The sequence below is a fragment of the Patagioenas fasciata genome, chromosome 17, assembly GCF_037038585.1.
Source record: "Patagioenas fasciata isolate bPatFas1 chromosome 17, bPatFas1.hap1, whole genome shotgun sequence".
NCBI classification, from domain to species: Eukaryota; Metazoa; Chordata; class Aves; order Columbiformes; family Columbidae; genus Patagioenas; species Patagioenas fasciata.
This window is the reverse complement of record NC_092536.1, coordinates 8,769,217-8,791,805: the sequence shown is the minus strand read 5'-3', so window position 1 is coordinate 8,791,805 and position 22,589 is coordinate 8,769,217. Positions and strand designations below refer to the sequence as shown.

At 41.0% G+C, this 22,589-nt stretch overlaps 2 protein-coding genes across 4 annotated transcripts; both read right to left on the bottom strand.

Annotated features, from left to right (window-relative positions):
* Positions 1-515: 515 nt before the first annotated feature.
* On the bottom strand, positions 516-9,135 carry LOC136109103 (solute carrier family 2, facilitated glucose transporter member 11-like). 3 transcript variants are annotated; one of them, XM_065851501.2, is made up of 12 exons: positions 9,028-9,135; positions 7,949-8,047; positions 7,344-7,504; positions 5,664-5,788; positions 5,277-5,406; positions 4,548-4,696; positions 3,811-3,998; positions 3,549-3,659; positions 2,965-3,066; positions 2,753-2,828; positions 1,959-2,086; positions 519-1,622 (listed from the first exon to the last, which is right to left on the bottom strand). In XM_065851501.2, the coding sequence occupies exons 1-12, from the start codon at positions 9,049-9,051 to the stop codon at positions 1,416-1,418; spliced, it is 1,500 nt and encodes a 499-aa protein (XP_065707573.1). In that variant the 5' UTR covers positions 9,052-9,135; the 3' UTR covers positions 519-1,415. The 3 variants fall into 3 exon arrangements, with proteins under 3 accessions (XP_071672074.1, XP_071672073.1, XP_065707573.1); XM_071815973.1 differs by lacking the exons at positions 7,949-8,047; positions 9,028-9,135 and adding an exon at positions 6,533-6,665 and having other exon boundaries at positions 516-1,622; positions 7,344-7,434; XM_071815972.1 differs by lacking the exon at positions 9,028-9,135 and having other exon boundaries at positions 518-1,622; positions 7,949-8,074.
* Positions 9,136-11,585: 2,450 nt separating this feature from the next.
* Positions 11,586-22,589, bottom strand: LOC136109101 (solute carrier family 2, facilitated glucose transporter member 11-like). The gene is made up of 12 exons (XM_065851499.2): positions 22,479-22,589; positions 21,083-21,181; positions 20,064-20,224; positions 19,328-19,452; positions 17,674-17,803; positions 17,412-17,560; positions 16,642-16,829; positions 15,438-15,548; positions 15,260-15,361; positions 14,091-14,166; positions 13,068-13,195; positions 11,586-12,751 (listed from the first exon to the last, which is right to left on the bottom strand). The coding sequence occupies exons 1-12, from the start codon at positions 22,500-22,502 to the stop codon at positions 12,545-12,547; spliced, it is 1,500 nt and encodes a 499-aa protein (XP_065707571.1). The 5' UTR covers positions 22,503-22,589; the 3' UTR covers positions 11,586-12,544.

Sequence of the window (22,589 nt, the reverse complement as noted above, 5' to 3'; positions counted from 1 at the left end):
GTGTCCATGTACAGCCTGTGTTAGTGGATTGCATTCCTTGTATCCGAAGCATTCTGAAAATAATGAAAATCCTGAAAAAAGTTGCAGAAATAAAAACTGTTTGTACAGATTTTCAGGGCATGTTTCCTGTGTCAAAGCATTAAAAATAAACTCAAGTGATAGCTCCATCTGTAAGGTGAGGAACTGCCGTTTGTAATATTGATGAATTGTAATATTGATGCATCTTTTCTTCAGCGATCAGTTGAAAGCAGGTGGCAAGATCCAAAGCGTTTAGTCAGAAATCATACTATACTTGTTTGTGGTCCCTTGGAAAAACTTAGACTGTATTTCCAATGAACCTCATAAACTATTTTTTCTGCTGGTTACAATAATCACTCTTTATTCCCAGCTTGCTTACATAACAAGAAAAACGTTTCCAAAACAAACTCTTTCTTCTCTGAAAACATCTGATGTAATTCCCAGAAGCTGATGTACCAGGTTGGAAATCAGATCCTTAGATGCCACAGATGCTCTTGGGAGTGTGCTTTATTTTATAGGAGCCATTTTACTTCTTTCATGTACAATAATAACTCTGTCAGGTCCTTCTCCATGCCTAGAGTTACTAGGATATTCTCCACTGAGATTTTCATTACATCTCCAGAAAGGTTTTTGCACAGTACAATTTCACCTTCAATTTTTTTTTTTTTTCCTGTTACCATGGCCAGAACCTTTTTTCTTAATTTACTCTGCTAAGTTTTGAACCCATATCTGTTTGCGTCACCCTACATTACACATCCAGCTTTCCCTCTGTCAGCCTGCTACCCAAATATTTCAGACTTCTGTGTTTCCCTGGACTCATGATCACTTAGGCTTCTTAATCCTTCCTTCCCCTGGTTTCTCTTAAATTATTTTACTTGGTCCTTCACATTTCTAATAGTCCTCTCTGAACTATTTGTCAGCAGTCTCCTGGTTCTGAGGGCATCCGAGCTGGTGAAGTCTCATTTAGGAAAGCACAATAACAAACTGCTCAGGTACCTGTGGCACTGGGCAGACTCCTGGCAACCAGGGAGACCAGCAGAGGCCCAGGGCTGTGAGCAGAGCCTGTATGGATGTTCCTGTTGCAGGATTTGGGCCCTACGGACTGTTAATAAAATGTTTTAAAGCTTTGTAAGGTAGATTATAATAAAGGGTTTTTTAATAGAAAAAAAAAATCTTTATATTCAGTACATCTCAAAAGGGAGTGGCGAAATTTCCTGTGAAAATGTTAAGCTATCAGCAAGAAATAAAATTCTAGGACAATAAAATTCACATCTATATTTTTAAAAAGAAAAAAGACACAGAAGAGCTAGCAGTCTGTTTTTAATGTTTGCTGTTTCATTCTATTGCAACATTGTTTCCTGTCTTTTCTGAGAGATGCAAATTTCTCCTCTGAACATTCAGAGTTTGGTGCAGAACAACTGTTCCTTAGGAAAGTTGTTTCCAGTGGCTGAGGTTTCTTTTTTCCCAAAATTCAGCTTGTTGAACTCTGCTTTTATCTCCATGATTGACTTCCCCTTGGTCTCGGGGAGATACAGGTAGATGAAAATCACAGATAGAGCAAGGATTCCCGAAAAGATGAGGAAGCAGAAGGGTCCAAGGTTTTCCTGCAGGCAGAAATGGGAGACACTGTAAGGAAGATAAGAATCTCATTTCTATTTCCCTGCCCTTGGGTGCAAGTCTGTGTCTTAGTAATTGAAATTCAAATATGTGCCCAATACACAAACCAGGACAGGTATCAGACCAAGAGTTTCCACTGCCCAGTTTGACTTGAGTCCAATTGCTGCTCTTCTGACAGGCCTGGGGGATTCCTGAGCAGGTTTGGTGTTTGGACAGAGCTCTAAGATTTGCCTTTTGTTGCAATATACTGCTATTATTTTGCTCAGTGTCAGCATTCAGAAGTCGATTAGCCTGGAGGGAGGGATCCAGTTAGAGTAACTTACAACAATGATTGGAAAAATCATGCCAAGTACAAACAGTCCCATCCAGTTGATGCAGCCGACGATCAGGAAGGCTGATGGTCTGAATGACTGGCTGAAGATTTCAACCATGATTGTTATAGTGGTTCCGGCTGAAAAAGGAAAGCAAAACACGAACTGGGTGTACTTTTCTTCCACAGTTCCTCAGTGCATCTTAGTCCTGCTGAAGATCCTCATGATGGCAGTGGTAGAAAACAGCAAACAGGCAGCATAGGTGTCTGCTGGCAGGTGGCCTCTGCGGTGAGGGTGAAACACCTTGGTTCCAGAAAGGGACTACAGTTGCTAATTTAGATTTCTGTCATACATTCTGGAATATTTCTTCTGGTGCCAGTGGATCTGTGCAGTTCCATATTGCACTGGTGGCCATTATTGGCACAGTAAATAAAACCAGTTCCACTTTTGGGTGGTCAGTTCTACTTGAAGCATGTTGGTAGTCATAAAGTTTAACTCGCTGAATCAATTAATAATATACCTGGCAATGCCTAGAATCCTGGTTTTATCTGAATATTTTAAAAATTGTTCTGAAATGTCTGTCTCAAACCCTCTGGAGAAGATTATACTGTATTTTAAATCATTTAAATTCTGTGATCAGCAATAAAATTTGAGGCATCTATATCCTTTTCCTGTCTCCCACTTGTATATATCTGCCCTTTCCTCCTTAATTTCCACAACTTTACCCTGGGTGTAGCCCGTTCTTCCTCTGCCAGTTGTGTCACCAACCAATATGATACCAAATTTCCTCCCATTGATGTACTCACATGGTCCAGTTCCATAGAAGATAACAAACAGGAAGATCAAGATAACGCTGAAGTAATGCATCCAGAAAAACTGATGCTAAAAGTGAGAAACCAGTGATATCAAACCACTAGATACATGACAGAATAGCAGAGCTCTGTATTTTGTTCCCATCCTGTGAGGCAAGAGCAGCAAGGGCTGGTGCTGAGCAGCCAGTGAGCTCCTGCCTCTTTACCTGCAGCGACAGCGTCACGGTCAGGAGCGCCAGCACAGAGCCCATCAGCGTGTACCCTCCACACAGCAGCACCCTCCTCCCAAATCGGTCTATGAGGGTGCTCTGAAAAGCAGAAAGTCAAATAATGTCTCCCTTCTCCATATGTTCTTTGCAGAAGACTTATCTGAATAACAGCCAGAAAACAATGTCATTTAAGAGTCTCTTAATTCCTAATGAATTTAATTTGCTTCTTCAAAGCTAACTTGTTATTAATTAAGCTGCATCTATTAGTCAACCCTAGGCTGTTGTTAGACAGTTCTCTTTCTTGTGTGCTGGTATATATACAATTGTGCACATGTACATATACATAACTAATCCAGAATATCAGAAAACTATTTTACAGAGTAAATATTAGTCTAAAGATGTACAGTCATACCAATAATTTGGGAAAAGAGCTGCTTTCTATCGTGCGTGTGGTTTTGCAGAAGCAGGAAGATGTGTCTTAGGTTATGCAAATCTTCCCTGAGCCCAGTTACAAGTAAGGTAAAGTACAATTCTTGACCGCATGAAATTTTTCCTTCAAACTCAAGTCTGAAAAGACTTACACACAGTATAGAGGATAAGCATTCACACAACCCAACTCCGAGGGACACGTATGGGATAATGTGTTCTTCAAACTTGGCTGTGTGGAATACCTCGAAAGAATAGAAGTATATCTGAAAAATGGAGAGAGGAAATGCAAAAGGAGATGAAAAAAGTGTTGCAATTGGGATGCCATTCTTTGCTGGTGTAACAGCATTAACTTAGAGAGGTCTGTAACGCTGCCTAGAGCTGTCTCTTGTTCTGGGATTAGAGAGAGCACTCAACTGCATTGATTCCACAGAGCTGCAGGGTGGTCATGACAGTCACCAAGGTGTAAAGTTGCCAGCGCAAAGACCTCTCTTTTATTACTTCGAGGACACGCAAGGTTTTTGTGCTCTTCATTGCAGCCTTCTCCTTCATAATGTCATCAATTTCTGCTTGGTGGTCTCCTTCCCCCCAGAGCTTCCTGATGGCTGTTGGGGGCAAAGCGGGGAGTGGATTATTCTACCAGTACAGCTCCGTCACGAGTGGTTACGTTAAACCCCTTAGTCTGCCTGTCCATTGGCGTAGGGGGTTGTGTCAGTGCTGTCTGGTTCTGTCGTCTGGTTGGGTCTGGGGGCAGAATTTCGACTCACTGGTTGTCAGTACAGCATATCTTCTAGCATTGAGTTGACTAAATTGTAAACAAAGTAAACATTTAGCTATATTTTATTTAATAAAAAATGAACTACCTAAAACCATTTCCTTTAAAGAAATAAAGTAGTGCCCACCAAAGTGGGAAAACTTAGACATGTTAATAGAATCTGTCTTTCTTAACCAAATAAATTAAACTGAGTGAGGCCCCAGGTTAATAGAGCTGTATTGCTGTAGGTGCCTCAGCTGTTTTATTTAGAACTGCCTCTGCTATTTCTCCATGGCACTGCACTGTGCTGCACAGCTCTGCCCTGCTTGCTTGTCTGCTACAGAGGCTGTCACTAAAACATCAAATGAAGCAAAGTAAGTGAGGAAAGCAAACACTCTACCTTTCCTGCAGGCTTCCTCATTACCCTTCTGTATCAGGAGGTAGGATGGTGAATCAGGTAAAAATGGGAGGGTAACCAGTTGAACCAATGCTGAAAGTCCACTAGATGCTAACAACCATGGCCACAAAGCTTCGCTTCCTAAAATCTCCCTGGAAAGTGTATGTGAAACAAAATTATGCTGAGATAGTGGAATGGATGTTCAGGAAGTTTTTCTGAGTGATGAGGATTGCTCAAACTCCATTCAAGGGTGCAGTGGAGCAAAAACCTGAACTGATAATTTGGCAAATTTCACAAATTCAGCTATTTTTATTTCTGACAATTTTAAAGGAATTATTTGGCATTTTGAAAAACTTTCTCAATATCATTAGGATCCAATACAATGTCTAGAGAGCTGATGAGACTCATTTGACCACTGTTTGACCACAGGATCGTAACATTGTTCTAAGACTTTTCATATAATTACAGTACATTTTTAAGGGCAAGGCCCCTAGTAGAAAAGGTGTGGAAATAAGAAGAAACCAGATTACAAATAGTTAATTTTCTGTCTCCTGTATTTAAACAGTATGTTTGCCTCAATTATGATCAAAACTTTTTTTTTCTGGCATAAGCTAAGACCTGTTTTGGGGAAGACGAGTCGCTTTGTCAGTCACTGACTAGCTGAGGGGATAAGGTTACAGAAAGATTTCTATTACTTTTAGTGTAACCTGATAGAAAGAGTGGAGTATTTACCGTAGTCCAATAACCTGTCCTGTGAGTTTTCCCAGTGTTAGAAAAACAGAAACTGTGGAGTTGGTGAATCCACGCAGCTTCTTGGGTGAAATCTCTCCTACATACTGAGGATGTATATTGAGAGAAAAACCTTTAACATAGAAGAGGATACATGACAGTTAAAATATTTATAATAGCTTAACTTTCTGACTTCATCCTCTCTTACGTTGTTTCCGTTCACTCTGGTATTTGGATTATAATTTCTTGCAAAAAAGGATTATGTCTCTAACTTTCATTAAGTGCACAGTATATTTGCTTTATAAATCATTCTCCAAGAACAGCAATATGTATAGAGACAACCCTGGGGCAGCTGGGATGCTTGGACTCCGCAGTGGCCTGAGCACATACCTGTACCAATGCCATAGAGAAAGCGGCTGACCAGAATCATCTCAAAGGACTTGGCTGTTTTACTGAAGGCCATGGTAAGTGCAGCTACCAGAATGATTAGGTTGGCACACATTTGGCACTTTTTTCTGAAAAAGAGAAAAAAAAAAGCGCCCATGAGAATTTAGTGTGAAATGAGAATTCTTGTACTCTTTTGAGTGATCTTGCTGTGGCAGGAAACATGGTACAGCAATTTCTGCTGTTTGGAGGAATGGCTGAAACGATTTTGACTTTGGATAGTCAAAGTGATTCTTTAAAATTTTAGGATCCTTTAGATCTGAATTCATTAATATTTTTTGAGCTTAGAATTTAAACAGCTGGAACACTTCAGCATTTCCTCCATACAAGTGGGGAAAGAGATGAAAGAGCTGGTCCAGTTTGTCACCAGGGTTTTTAAATGGCTAGAACTCCTCAGAAATTGTCAGGTTGTTCCTCAGAAATAATCTGAGTCTGTGGCTCCCATTCTAGAATGGCTCATATTAAAGACACTCCTTGCTAAATGGATGTGATCTGAGACGGCAGAGTCTTTAGAGGCATATTTCAAAATACATTCTGTGTGAATCATGGGCTCATACGTTTGTACACCCGATTTCTCAGGCTCAAATCAACGTCTTTTGCACTCTCTTGTTTTGCCACGGTGCTCGCTAGGCAAGAGTCCTCTCGCACACATTAAGGAATCACAGAGGTCCTTTATTTAAAAGGCTGTGATTCAGCAATTATCATGTGTTAAATAACCCGTGGGAGAAGTGCATGGTCTTGTTTCCAGTCTTGGGGAGACCCTGTGGGTGTGGGATGAGGCAGTGTCCCACAAGAAATTTCTTGGGGGCACTTACCTGGTAGGACAGAACACAATTGCAGGCAGGCTAAGGTGGTTTGTTGAGACCCATATGAGGGGCCTCTGGATCAGTGGGTTGTGGAGCAGATCTTTAAGTGGGTCACACCAAGCAGATATGTTTGCCAATTTCTCTGCAAATGAAATTAGTGGTGTTACACAAAAGAGAGAACAGACCGGACTGGTGAGGAATCCTTTCTCCATCCAGTGGAAAAGATAGTTTGGAACTGACTTGCAGTAAAATGAATCGTGAAGAACATTGCCAAGATGTCTCTTGGATAATTCGTTTTGGTGCTGATTGTATCTTTACAGCATAGTTACAGGCTTTTTTCTTTTTCCTATTCTGTTCACATTTTCACTAGAGTATACATGAATATTTAATATAATGTTATCACCCCAGGATGAATGCGTTTAAGTGGAAATCTGGCTCCTATTTGACACTTAAGGATATCTTCCACACAGTGGTTTCCAGGTTCCAACATAAGACACACAGCTCCTTTTTTGGAATTTGGGGAGCTTAGGAGATCTTTATGGGAGTCATAGGGGATCTTGAAGAGAACAGGAGGCAGTTGCACTATCCTGCTGCTCCCGGAGGCCCCGGTCCAATGATGTGTTGGTGAATGCAGCCTTTGCAGAAATACAGTTCCCTGGGGAGGGCAGATAAACAAGGTAAAAGACTGCTTGCTACTTGAAGAGGTGGGTGTGTGGGCAAACCAAATCCGTTTAGTCTTCAATCAGACTGCTTCAACCAAGAAGCACCTTGGCATTTCCCTGTACTTTCTGACTATTGAGCTGTTAGAAGAAACACTTACTTCCTATATTTTGTAGTCAGGTAACCACAGCACAGGCTCCCCAGGAATCCTCCTATCCCATAAGCAGACACAATGAAGGACCACAACAGCATGACTGTCTCAGGGTGGAGGGGAGAGCCATGTCGCTCTATCCAGGTTTCATTAATAAACTTCCTGATGTGCTGAAAAATAAAATGAGATTTGACTGGAAAATGGGTATAAGATCCATTTGTATTATCTGGTTGTTGTACTTCAGATCTAGCCTATGGTTCTAATATCAGACTTCTTGTGAGACTAAATTTCTTAGTAAAGCAAGTTAGCTGAGATCACATTGCAAAGTCTTTACATGTGTACCAGCCCGTAAATTTCCTGACGAAGCACGCTAAAAGCACATTTCTGCCTTCCTTTGAAAGCTCGTATGCTGTGTGGTAACAATTTATTTAAAACAGAAAGTGCTATCCTGTTATTTAAAGGAGAAAAAGTTCTCTACACATTTTTTGTTACGTTAGCCAAAGAAAAGGCATAGGTGTATCAGTTGAATGCTCAATAATTTTGAGATCTGTGGGCGAATGGATAGCTCGGGATCCCCATTTTCTGTTTCCAGCCTCGGAGAGATGGCTACTTACCACTGAAGGATAGCTGATGACAGAAATGTGGAACCCATATGGGAAACTGCCACCAATTCCCAGCACGAAGATCAGCTGAAATAATCCCCGGAACTGAACCTGCAAAGCAAGAATAAAATAGTCCATCAGCTTCTCAGGACTCTAGATTCGTGCAGGACCAAAATCTATGTAGCCACATTTGCCCTTCCCTTCTGGATATCTGTGTTGTCCACTTCTAATCCTCTTAGACTTAAACATTTTTCTGAAATCTCTGACTTACTGCCAAAGTGCAATCCTCAGCCACAGGGCCACAGCAAGACTAAGTGCTACTGCAAGAGGGATAATCCACCACTTTGCTTGCAAGAAGGAGAAGGAGTTTTAAAAGCTGTTCCTGATAGTACAGCTTTCAGTGTGTGCCTGCAGTAGCTGACAGGTTGGCACTCGTGCCTGTGGCAAAGAGGGAATGAGTTTCCTTGTCTGCAATCTGCAGTAACCTATGTACATCAAACCAGAAATTATGAACTCACATTCTTACTACTTTTTTTTTTTCCATTAGACTCACAGATTAACAATTTCAATTCATAAAAAGGGAAGCAAAATAGCTTCTTGCTGGCAGTCGAGAAATAGAGCAAGAAATAGTTATCACTTCTTCCTTGTTTAAGACTATGGAAACTCTTGATGGATGATATTAATTATCTTTAGATGAAATGAGGAAAGCAATTTATTTGAGAGCTTATGTCATGGATTTCTTAGCCTTTTGCAGTACAGTTAACCTATTCATTACTTTGGAAAGTAATCAGAGTGCTTAATAATTAATATTATTTTCAGTAATTCAGGAAACAAAAGTACAGTAGCATTGTCACTGGTGGAACTGCCAGGACTTTTGTTGGTTTTGATTTGATTTGATCTTTTTATTTTATTTTACCTTGCTGCATGGAAAAGACCATCCGACATGTTCTTGGTAATGTTTAAATGCAGAGAAGAAAGATGGTCTCTGTCCCAAAAGAGCTTACAATCCTTAAGGAATCTGGATCTTTAGTATTTGGTTAGCTTTGTCCTATATAAGGCAGAGCCCTGAGAAAAAGCGACCAGTTACTCACCAGGTCAGAGAAGACAGCAGCCATGTCCGGGGACAGAGCTGATTCCTGTCGCTTACTGGTTAGTACCTGCCAAAAGAACCAAATGCTCACATAATGCAGTAGCAGTGTCAGTGAACTAGTCCCACGTTACTGAAGTTAAATTTTACTTCAAAAGTTTTTAAGTTAATTACATGTATTTCAGCTGTTGTACAAAGTTTAGAATTGCTGGATTAAATATTTCAACCAGGGGTTGTGTCTAGCCCAGGTAAACAAGTTGGTTTCCCTTACGGGGAACATGTGTACTTCAAGATCTCTGTCTTGTGCAAGGGTGATAGAGAATTGAGACATCAATTTTAAATAGGATTGCAAAAATCATAATTCCCTTAGTTTTCAGTATGAGAAACATAAGGACAAATTTATCTGTTGCGGATCTTAATTGAGGCTTGGACAGTGAACCATAGGACTTCGACATAAAATGGGAAACAGCTATTCTCGCTTCATGTGACAGCAACTGGAGCATGTCATAACTTAATCATTACTTAAAGCAGTTGAAATGCTTCATCAGTTTGGGATGAGGTGCAAGCTTAACTATTCTATAATGACGGATCAGGCTTGACCAGCTAAATATGTAATAGTAGCTTATTTTCCTTTGCTGGGAAAGATTCAATGTCATGCACAGTTTTTTCTGGTATTTCCATCAGCCAACATATTTATTGCTGTGTCTGTGATGACAAAATGATTACTTTGAAGCTGCTCTGTAACCTCCATAGCTGGATTGATGTCTCTTCCCTCAGACAGAAAATCCTCAGGCTTTAACTTTATTTATTTAATAATTAAGAAGGTTTTGTATGCATTAAGTTGGTAAAAGGCTTGTTTATCATTTGCCATTTACACTTCAGTTAAAGAAGAAGAGGACAAAGAAATCATAAATGACTTATTTGATGCAAGCAGTCGTATGTATTAGAAAACACATCACCTGTAAGAAATGTCCAGATTCTCTAGCTAATGTCTGAAATGTAGCATGTAGCACCACCCGGCCATTTGTCCCATCGTTATGTGACCCCATCATGAAGCTGACTCTGTTGTTGATGTGTGCTGAGAGTCCATGGAGAGTTTTTTTCCAGCTGAGGTTCTCCAGCAGATAAACTGTTGTTAGAGCACAAATGAGACTGTCCCTTTGATGCTAGGAATTAATTTCCTTTTCTGTAAATCATGCAAAGTTGAAACAACATAATGTGCGTCTGACAAAGGAAGGAAATGCCGTGTTAGCTGCTAGTATCTGCCTTGCTTGGATGATCTTGAGGGAAGACACAAGCACGCAATGATGTGTAGCTACCACCATGGGGCTTTGCTTCGCAAATGAAGCCTGTTGCACCTATTTTCTTATGTTCTACTTCACCACTTCTGTTTAGTACAGTTTACACACGTTGTAACTTTTACTCTTTGCTCTTGTACTTTCATTTAGGACTCCTGCTTTTTGTAGGTTAAGAGTCTTTCTCCTGTAATGCCCTTGATGTCTGTTGCATTCATGTTGATTAGTTACTGTGCTGCTCCTGTGCTCTGATTACTTACACTGTGCTGAGGCCCCCTTTGTTAGACACACAGTTTCATGATTAGTGTTAACAAGTAGCTACAGATAACCTTTAGTCATAACTGTGATCAGGACAGTGAATCTCACAACATCAGGCAATTTAGTAATTTATCATCCAATTTTACAGTCCCCTGTGACACACACGTGCAAAGCCATGCAAAGCCTTCCCTAATAGAGGCCAGCTAGACCAGACCTATTGTTTTGGTGTCTAGCTGACTGCAGTTCACTGAGCGAGTTTTTAAGTGTTTATATTTGCCTCAGAGTCAATACCTGAGACACATCTTACCTATCAGCTGATGTCTCTGAAAGAAAACGTACATCTAGTGTTCCTGAAACTTCTGAATGACTGTCCTCTTTGTCTCTGTCACCTCCCCTGTGTGTTTGAACCATACTTTTTTGCTGTTTCATGCCATGAGCAGACCGTTGGCAGAATACAGCTCTTGCTCCACTGAGCACAAGAAAAGGTTGACCTGTGCTCCAAATAGCTGTTCCGCTTCGTTGTCACATTTATGTTCCATAGGGCACCTGCTCGCTTCTTGGTGGGGATCTTATGGAGAAAGCTTTCTGAATAACATCTAATGAATAACTGAGATCAGAGATCTCACTAGCGAGCCATGCTGGCAATGCTACACGATACCACTCTGCTTATGTTTGCAAAGACTAGGGTGTTGTTGTAATGGAATGAAGGATGTCAGAATGACTGGTTAGGAAAAGAGAATTCTGTTTTGCAAAGTTTAGATTTCCTTTCTATATTGATAGTTGTCTCCAAATGACTCGTGGTTTTTGGTCATGTTATATATGTGTGGAACACTACAAAATTATCGAGCTTTTCTGACTTTAAGGACACTTCGTGTTTTGTAGATTATCTTTTAGTGAGAAATCTTAAGTGTCCCTCAATACAGAAATAATGACAAACACCAATCATGGAAAGGTAGGCACACCAGTAACTTTTTTTCTTAAGGGAGATAATGATGTTGGGAAACAAACATTTGTTGATGCCAGAAGCTTTATTACAAGGCAATCTGACATTTTAATTTATGTTTAACATTTCCAATTAAAAATAAGCAGCAGTTAAGACGAAGAATTGAATTAATATTTTGAATAACCTTATCTGAGTTGAATATGACAGCCAAAGCGACATAAGAGAGAAAACCACTTCTTTTACTGTGCAAGTCGAGAGTTTGGGTTTTGATTTGTATAGTATGCTCTACTTTGAGCCTTAGCTTTGTTCATGTTCTTCCTAATAGTATTGTTTTGCTACTAGGACTGTGAGAGCCTCTCATGAACAGAGGGAAACATGCAAAAATTCAGCAAGAAATTAAATTTGCATCGAAGCAAGGATGGCTGCTGACAGGGAAAACTTCAATCCAAAAGGACTGGAGTCTGTCAAACTTGATACAACACAAGGACATGGTATTTGCATGGGAACTTGGCAAGGTTTGATTATTCAGTCAAGTCTAGAGAAACAAAGAATTTCTCTCCTATGCCACTAAATTTTTTCTTTAATCTGTTATGGCTTGAACCCTGGCCAGAGACAGCAAGCCAAGAACTTCACTGTTCCCATTTCAGGGTTGTAAAAACACACTCAGAAATCATAGAAAGAGGGGATCACAAGTCTTGCCTTTCTCTGTGGTCAGCAGAGTGTTTATGAATTCTTCATGTAGTTTCAGTGTGTATTAGTTGCTCAGCTGAGATTTACACATCAGTGAGTTAAGCCAAAATGCTCGTGATTCACAGGAATCTGTCCTGTTAGTGTCGGCCACCATTCCTTTTTTAAGCTGCTCAGAGTGGAGTGCTTGTCAAAGGTGCTGGTTTGGCAAACTGGGAACCTTGTAAGTGACAGGTATGAAATCTGACAGTCCATTTGGACCAATTCACTAGTCAGAAAACAACAAATGTCTGGTTTTTTTTCCTTTTCAAGAAAGTCTGACTCCTCCTAATGGCCCATCAAAGCCTGGTGCAGAAGGCATAATCCTCTGTGACATGTTTTGAAATTGTCGGAATATGCTTCTTTTTAAAGTTTAGCTTATTAAATTCTTCTGTGATTTCCGCAATTGATTTCCCTTTTGTTTCTGGAAGGAACAGGTGGATAATTATCACCGAAGTGAAAAGTACCACCATAAAGATGAGGAAGCAGAAGTGCTTGAGTCTTTCCTGCAGGGAAGAGCAAAGTGAGAAGGAGAGTGAGATGAGCATGTCTTTTGCATTGTCACTTTTTTGGCACAGTTTTTGTATTTGGGTCCCAAAGTACTTTGGATCTGATAAGGAGTTCTTTGCATTTTGACCTTTGACAAATATTTCAGTCCGAATAAATATCTTGGGCAGATCATGGCCCTTCAGTTGCAAAAGTGGCCTTAGGAGAGCAGGTGCTGAGCTCACTGTGACTCGGCATGGCACTGTCACCTCCCGCCACTCTCCTCCCTGCTCTCAGGGCTGACTTGAGCTCGATGTCCCGGGGAAAGTCACTCACCACAATGAATGGGAAGGTTGTTGCGATCACAAAGACGCCCAGCCAGTTGACAACCGCGCCGATCACAAAGGCGGGTGGTCTGCATGAGAGCTGGAAAATTTCAGATCTAATGGAAACCGTGGCACCAGCTGAAAGGAAAGAAGAATAAGAATTATTGCTTGTCAATGTGTTTGATTTAAACATTTGGATTGAGTGTTACTGTTACACAGTCAGCTACTATCATGGACTGACATTCAAAACACTTGTGTATGTTGCTCTTTTTCAGAAAATAAAATGTTTGTGGCAACTTCTAGATATCACCTTATTGAAGTGGCAAAATATTCAAATATATTTATTTGGGACGTTGAAGAATTAGATAGTTAACACTTGAGAAAATCTGACATCTTCTCATGAAAGAAGCTGTGTAAGAATGGAGTGACAATTATTGTTACTAACAGGAATTCCCAGCACGATGCTGCTGGATCACAAATGAGTGATCTTCCCAGATTCACTTCCTTGGCATTTCAGTTACGTTTGAAGTCACAGGACTTCGACAACTTTGAGTTTGAAAAATAATGCAACTCTGCCATAGGAGAAGGCAAATATTTAAAAAATAAGTAGACTTGAAAAATGAAAAGTTTTTAAAGATGAGCAGGTAGTATATTCTAGGAAAATAATTACTCCAAAGTAGGTCTTCTGCACTGCTGTCCATGTGGGATAAGATGTGACATTATACAACACTGAATTTAAAAGAACTCTTGCTTTTATTGGTCTTTTTATTTTAAAAAAATATTTTACCCATCTGCTTTTGCTCTACTTTTGCTGTATTTTTCCACTTTTTGCTGTGTTCCTTTCCTTCTGTTAGCAAAATTCAAACCTGATGGCATTGAAGTTTATGGGCAATGATTGGACCCGCAATATTTAAATGACTACAAGATTAGGTTAAATTAATTGACTTATGATAAATATTATGCAGTATTTTCCTAGCCATATTAATAAGCTCACATGACTCAACTACTTTATTTCTTTTGAATGAGTACTTACCTGGTCCAGCTCCAAACACAACTACAAACAAGATAATCAGGCAAAGGCTGCAGTATGGCATCCAGAAATACCAGTCCTGGGGAAAAACAACCAAACAACATAACAAACTTCTGGCTGCAATCTGTTAATAACCATAGGTGAGAAATGCTGCTTGTTTCCCCACACTGTCACCTCAAGAAAAAATGTGCGGTGTAAGGGAATTGGCAGAGAAATGTGCTTTTTCCTGTGGATGGAGCAGTGAGATTTTTGTTAGCTGAGCAGAGAAGCAGGTTGGCTGGTGTAGAGCAGCTGTCAGGCTTGGAAGCCTTCAGTTAAAGGAAGTCTGAATGATACTTTTCCGCCCTATCCTTTCTTCTTGACCCCATGGTGCTTCTCTCAGCCCTTGGAGATATGAAGAGACCAAGTCATATCTTTCTTCACTTTTGTTAAGTGATGGGTTTAATAACTGATACTGTAAAGGAACTTTCCCAGATCTTAGTCAAGAAGATATGAGACTCAATGCTTTAGGAAAAAAGATTTCTCTCTCCTAGGTTTGAGATCCTTCATGAATGAAACAAAAATGGAAGTCTGCTGCCACCTTGCTTCAAGGTTAATTTTGCAGTAGTATCTATAGAGGAGCTCTTGGATGATACTGGTAGCCCAGGAGACCTGCTTTTAAACAAGCTGCCGCAAGGACAGTGTGATAGAGGTGAACTGGACTCCAGTCTGTGAATAGATGTGTGCATTCCCAGTATCTTCTGCAGCAAAGATAAATTTTAAACAACCTAATGCAAAGACTGTGGGGTTTTGTTGTTACTTGTTAAAAACTGCACAAATAGAAAGGGCCGTTTTTCTAGGACTGCCTTCTGATCTGTGCTGCCCAGTGTGTGATGGAATCAGGAGTCAGTGCCAGTCTTCCAGTGTTTTCTCTGCTCCTCACTGAGCTCCTGGGATCACGTTGGAAGGGAGACAGGAACACAACAGAGCACTTGCTGAGAGAGGGTTTAATCATATGTATAGACAAGCTGGATCTTTAGGATGTTCACCCTCCAGAGGGTAAGCTGTTAATGAAGGAGTTATTTCAGCGCTTCTAAGGCTCACTTTCCTTTCTCAGGAGTATGGTCCTAAATGTGAGCAGAGGTTAGAAATAGAACAAATAGAGAAATCTGCCATTAAAAGAGTTTCCTTACCTGTAGGGAGAGAGTCACGGTGATCCCAGCTAGCAGTGAACACATGATTGAGTAGCCTCCTCTCAGGAGCACTTTCCTTCCCAGTCGCTCAATGATGGAGCTCTGAGGAACAGCAGTCACACTGGTGTCAGTGCCAGAAGAGCAAATTGTTACCCATTTCCCTAGGAATGTGACTTACACAGAGTACAGTAGCTACGAGTTCAGAGAGCCCGACAGAGAGGGTCAAATAGGAGATCATTCTTTCATCAAAGCCGGCAGCCTGGAGGACTTCAAAAGTGTAAAAATAAACCTGAAAAAAACCACACACAGAAAAACAAAAACCAAAGAGAAAAACATAAAACAGTAAGAGAACAAAATAATGGATTTCTTCCCCATATATGTGTGACACTACCCTAGACAGGAACTGCTAACCAAGAAGCATGCGGCTCAGCTTTGGAGTGAGCTACAATTCTGCACTCTTTTTAGTAGTATTCACTTTACTGGCTGACAAATACATTTTTAAATGTAATTAATTAATTAATTTCATAAAAGACAATATGTTGGGATAAAAGGACCTCCAGCTGCTGCATTGTAATTAGGTTTGCAGAGTCCTGATTTAGATGCTTTCAGAAACAGCCAGGTACATCATCTCTTCTGGATCCCATCCAAAAACATCATTGTAGGATGTTCTCAAGAAAGAAGAGCATGAGTTATGGAGCGTGAGAGGGTAAAACAAGCATCTTCTCAAGGATCTCTGCTACTGTTTGGAGATATGCTGAGATGATAAAGACTCCAGTTTAAGCTGTGTGAGACTCAGCTGTGTATTTCCTTGACAGATATTACTGCATCATGCTGTTAGAAGAATCATGCAGGCAATTGCAAAGCTGTGGCTTCAAAATGATCCCAAAAAAGTTCAGCTGTGAGGAAGAGGGGGAGACCTGCAGAAGGTGCCAGAACAGTGAGCACACTCATTGATTGTCTTTAAAGCCTGAGTAAACACACTGTCATCCCAGCATCTTGGGGTGCCAAGAGTCAGAGGCTAAACAGCAGCAGTTGCAGGGAGCAGTAACGTAAAACTGCATTGCAGATTTTGCCAGTATAGGGTGGGCTCATTTGTAAAAGCAGGTTCTGGGGCCTTGTGATGGATTCCAAAAATGGTTGTTAAATAAACGTGACTACCAAGGAAGGTAACTCCAGCATGGACCAAGAGCTGGGCAAAGGGATGTCACATGAAAAGCCCAGCCAAACTTTGCAGACTGCTGCCGCCCTGCAACAGGGCTAGCAGACAGTAAGTTGTGACCTGAGAAGCCTGAGGAAAATGAAAATAGCTCCTGAGAGCCACAATGTCTCTTTTAAGGTTGTCAATAAGTGTTTTGAGACTTTAAGGGGGAAATACACTCAACTGCAGTGATGCCACATAGCTGAATTGTGGCGGTCAGAGTAACTATCATGTACAGCTGCCAACGGAAAGCTGGTTCTTTCATTAGCTCCAGGACACTCAAGATCTTGATGTTTTTCATTGTTGCCTTCTCTCTCATGATGTCATCAATCTCTGCTTGGTGATGGCCTTCACCCCAAAGCTGCCTTATGGCTGTGAAGGAGAAGGAGAGTGAGACCTGCCATGTTAATTCGTCTCTGTTGCCTAAGGAGTTTGTTGAGTAGGTGATGTGAGTGTCTGGCAGGGCAGCATGCATGGCTGTGGTCTGAGGCACAGATATCATAGAATGTGTTCCAGAGCCCTTCTCCCCTCCTGCACAGAGGGACCTATTCTGACAGAGGGGCTAGTGGGGTGCACAAGGACTCCCTCCCTGGCCATGGGTTCACTTGTCTCCCTTTTGTCTTCTCTCAGGGTATGAGCAGGGTACACAGCCAACAACCAGAGCCAAGGGGTGCCCTGCGGAGTCCTGCAGGGCCAACAGCCATTTGTCATTTAGGCTGACTGCACAGGCGTTGTCAGCTGAATGTGCAAAGTTTTGTAATACAGAGCTGTAGAGAGAACAAGTTTCGTGTTCTCTGTGGGAACTATAACTAGAATACCCCTAGCAGATATTCACAGAGTTTTCTTAGACATGAGCAAGGACAAATTTTGTCCTTTTTTTCCATATGGGGAGAGTAAACATCACAAAACAATTGAAAGTCAAGTGAGGAAGAGGAACCTGGAGCCCTTGGTTACCTTTTTTGCAGCCTTCCTGGTCTCCTTTGTGCATGAGGAGATAAGGTGGGGACTCAGGGAAGAAGGGCAGAGTCACCAGCTGGACCAGTGCTGGAAGTCCACAGGAGGCCATCAGCATGGGCCACAGGGCCTGGCTGCCCAACAGCTCCCTGGCGGGGATAAAACGTGTGTGTACATTGCATTGGTTTTGAGGAGAGAAATGAATGGATGGAAAAACAGAGGAAGAAGCAAAAGGTAGAGGGGATCCATAAATTAATTATACCTTTGTCCTGTAATTTGCCCGATGGCTTTTCCCAGTGACCAAAAGAAAGAGGCCGTAGATGTTGCAAATCCGCGTATCTTCTGAGGGGAAATTTCTCCAACATATTGGTGGTGTAGGGGAACACAAAGACCTTGAGATGAGGAGGGAATTGTGGGAGAGAAGAAATAAGACCTTTATAATGTTCATTAAATTGCATGTAAATAGATAAGCATTACAGAATATATGTGCCTTATGCATCAAATTGTTTCTCATACCTTAGCCAATGTATAAGATTTTTCAGTATTAGATTTTCTAACCCTTTCTACAGAAGTGTTTGGTTGCTGTTTTCTTTGCACAATGCAGTTTCCTCATCTGAAGAAATGTACAGTTTTCCCTTTGGGGTGCAGGTGTAGCCTCATCGTAGTATCTCTTGCAAGCCTTAGCATATTTTAAAGGAAAAAGAGCGTGCAAATGCTGAATAACTGAACACTCTGTAGTAACATTTAATTTACTTATAGTTAACCCATATAATCTCAACCTTTTCTGACATGATGCTATAGGAGAGCTGTAAGGTAGATCCACAGTAGATTAAAATACACAGTGCTATATTCAATGTTGATTTGTGTATGATTTAGGGGGAGATACAAGTATTTATTTTCCACTGTCAAACAATAATTTTTACTATTTCAGTCAGAGTTAATTTTTCCAGCTCTTGGTGAAGCAGTTAATAACTCAGACATTCTGAAAACTAGTCTAGGAGCAAGAGCTTTTTCCTGACGTGATGGTCACAGCCCCTTCATCTGTTTTGAAAGCAGCATGTTGTTCTCTTGGCTTTCTGTGATGGCAAAGTACTGGAGATATCTTTAACAAAAATTAGGTGTTTGCGTGAGGCATGATGCAGATTCTAGATCACAGCTGCTGTGGGTGCGTAGTTCTCAAAACACAGCTGTAGTTTTTCAATACAACTATATGGCAGAGAAGCAATGTAAAAAAATTGATTACTTGAAAAATAGACATGAATTTCCAATGAAATAAGATAAAATAGACACCTCTGTGAATATCCAAGCAGAATGGAAAAGCAACTTTTGTGTAGGAGACAAACAGAAGGCATACTGATACCATACTGATACCAACAACACAGGGTGTTGTTGCTGCAGGTGGTCTGTCTGCCAGGAGTGATTTTGTTTGATTATGCCCAGCTCTTTGTACTAACCCCAAGGACTTAGTGCTTGGACACAGGTCAAATACCCTTATAGAATATTCCTGAAATATGTTCGGAGTAAAAATTAAATGGCCACAGCCATGAACAGCCTGGTTCTTTGGAGTTGTATGAGAATACTAGCTTTAAACCATATACCGTATAATTTCCAGTACTGTTAACTACAATTTAGATAATATTTTACATCTTTTTTCCACCAGAAAAAATGTCTTGCTTCATATTGTATCAAACCATTCCTGACAGCTCTGAATATTTGCACATTTGGCAAACCTGAATTTCATTCGATATCAGTGAAATGACTAGTAATTTTGCACTTTATTGCTGGCTGTTATAGACCTTCTGACAAGAGATCACTGACTCGAATATTTTATTTTCTTAGTGAAGGGTTATTATTTACTTTGAATAATGATGTAAAATTTTGGAAGAGCCTGCTGACCTGTGGGAGAAATCACTTACCGGCACTTAATCCACACATGAAGCGTCCAATTAGAATCATCTCAAAGGACCGAGCTGTTTTACTGCAGCCCATGATAGACGCTGCCACTATCATGAGCAGATTGTTGCAGAGGAGACATTTCTTTCTGTAAGTGCAAGAAAGTAAAAAGCATTTTTGTAAGTCAGAAGGGAAATGGCAGTTAAGCTTCTTGCATGTAGGATGTCTTGGGTGAAGTTGTCTCGCTGGTTTTGTGAAATCATACGTATGTGGTCCAGGACAAAATGAGCCCTTCCACACAACTGGCACTGGGCACCCTGGACTTGGGATGTGCCTTGGCACATGGCTAGAGCTGGGAGTTTGGGAAAACTTGTGGGCTTTGTAGTGGAGGAAAGACTTAAAACTTTTTGGCACTTGAAAATCCATTGTGAAACACAGTGATGTAGCACTTAGGAGCATCTCCGTGCTGTTATATTTTGAGTAGCTCCTTCAAGAAACCCATTTTGTCTTCAGCTGGGGGGCTGCCTTTTGTCCTTGCCAAGACTGACCCAACCTGAGTAACTGTGTCTGGTGTGACACCAGAGTTGATGAGCCTGTGCCACAGGACAACGGCAAGAAGCAGCAAATTCTCTTGACACTGCTGTTGAGCTGGCAGTATGACAGCCACGACTAAGCCTAAAATCTGACTCACACTCAAAACCTCAACTGACATTTTCTTAAGTAAGTTTAAATTGACAAATTTTCTTTAAATACACATACTTGCCATACTTGGCAGTCAGGTATCTGCTTCCTGAAGAACCCAAAAGGCCTCCTATACCAAAGATGGACACGATGATAGACCATAGCAACAGGAGGTTATCCTGATGGAGGGGGTAGCCATATCGCTCCAGCCAGGTTTCATTAATGAACGCCTTAACATGCTGAGATAGAAAAAAGAATTTTTATTAACAATAACTGTGACTCTAGTGCATATATTTTGTTATATTTAGAACAAATATTTGTTGCTCCAGCTAAACTCACTATGTAATATAGACTCTAAGAGTATGCATTAGCTAACAGACATAGTGTAATAGAGCGTTCTGTGTTTGTTTTGGCACTAAAAGGAGTTTATTCTTTGGGGGTTTTGTCCTTGAAATCTGAGGAACTGAGGTGTGGATTTGTACTGAAAAATAGTGTGAACAACCCTGTAGAGTTCTGCAAATGTATTTTGAGTTTTCTCTCACATGCATGGCAATAATGCCAGATTATACAGCACCTGTTCAGTATAGTTCCTAAATACTTTCTCACTCAGAACTTGGTGTCTGAAGCCTGAAAATAACACTTTTCCATAAGGTGATCTCTACAAGATAAAAATGTCTTGCTTCTAGACTTCAGTATCTTGGATGGAAGTTGTACCTGTGATAAGCGGAGACAAGCAGACATTTTCCTAGAGCTGTTTCACTTGACTTGTTGTATTTGTCTGTGCAGATGGGCAGCTATGAAAGTATGAAATGAAACCACTGCAACAGGCACACGTGCTGTCAGTTTATAGGGGAGACAGGTGCCACCCCTGTCGGCGCATCTTCTGAGAGCAGTTCTAGAAACAATAACTTGCAGGTCTCTTTTCTTCTGTTTTCAGCACTTCGACATGTTCTGCTTTACACGATAGCATGACAATGGGAATGAATCAGGAGCAAACTGCGATTCAACCCTCGCTGACTGCCAGACAGGAGCATCCTAAGCAGGAATGTAGACTCAGTGCCACTGCTAACCAGTGTGTCGAGTTCATCTTTGCCTACCTGAGACATGTAGGTGATTGAAGAAATTTGAAAGCCAATTTGGAATGTTCCACCGATCCCCAGGACAGAGATCATTTGAAAGAGACCCTGGTACTGTACCTGCAGAGGTAGAACAAAATCTTCTTAAGTTTATAGCCACATCAAGCTGTTCTTTGAATGTATCTTTCATTCTCCAGAAACATCTCATTTGTTCAAGGGATTTGCAGATAGGCATGTTCCCTCTGCTCGCCCTGGTGTGGAGTATATATCCTCCTGTGATTTCCCTACATCCAACTCAAGCAAAATGCAGCCTTTAGCTACAGAAACAGTGATCCCTCAGCTCAAGTTTTGTGGCAAAGCCTCCTGAAAGAGGCTTTGGAAAATTTTTACAAAGAAGTCTGAAATGGGGAAAAAAAAGCCCAGGCTGGCGTTGCTTATAGCATGTATTTCCACTCAGATTCCTGTTGGTGTGGCAGCACTTGGGAATCTGCTGTTTTTCATCTAGATGGAGAGGAGGGAACAGCAAGGAAAGGTTTTGGGACAGAGGTCCCTTCTGCAATGGTTCTGCTCAAGCTGTGCTGTAGGAGGACAGTATGGTTTCTAACTTATTACCATCCTCAGTTCTGAACTCTCGCCCCACCTGCCTGTCTCAAGCAACATAGTCATCTTAATCTAGTGGGAGTTTTGAGAACAGGCATCCCACCTTGACAGTTTCTGTGATTGTTTTTTTCCTGGTTGATTAGAGATCTCAAAATACACAGCCTGCACTGCTCTTAGGTTTACTCCACGTAAGTCTTGGCAGCAGGATGCAGTGAACATGCAATGAATGAAGGAAAAATCAACAGCCTTTCAGAGATATCCTGCCATATTCCTCTTTCTTGGATGAGAGGCTAAGTGTGCTCATGGGAGCTCTTTCTCAAAAAGTTTTTGCTCCAGTTGCAGGTGCCTCATTGATGTGTGAAGCAGCAACTCTGGGTTCAAAACTCAGCCATTACCAGGCTATTAATGCTGCAGACTCACACAAACATCCCTGACAAGATGTCGCAGCTGCCAACATCCAGTCCTGTTCCCTGCCTGCCATCTCTTGCACAAAGTAATTAGTGATATATTTAACAAAACTATTTTTTTCCAGCAGCTAAGCAAAGCAAATTATATTTGAAGATAACTAAATATTTTCCAGTAAATTAAGACATTTAATAAGTATTAACATATTAATTAAAATATGACAAAGATGGATGGCAGGCCATATGAAGTGCAAATGTCTGTAATACCTCAAAGTGGTGCGCAGAACCACTTCTGATATGCTTTTAGTGAGTAAGAGCCTTGTTGTTTTAACTGAGATAATGACTTTGTTTTCTTTGAAACACTAGTAGAGTACAAAAGTGTCACAGGTGTAAATACCCCACCAAGTACTTACCAGGTCTGATAGGAAGCCGGTCATCTCTGGCGAGGGGCTGGTTGTCCAGTGTGTGATGTGTCTTTGTCATCACAGGCTCCTGTCTCTGTCTCCTGCCTGCTGCTCTGGCCG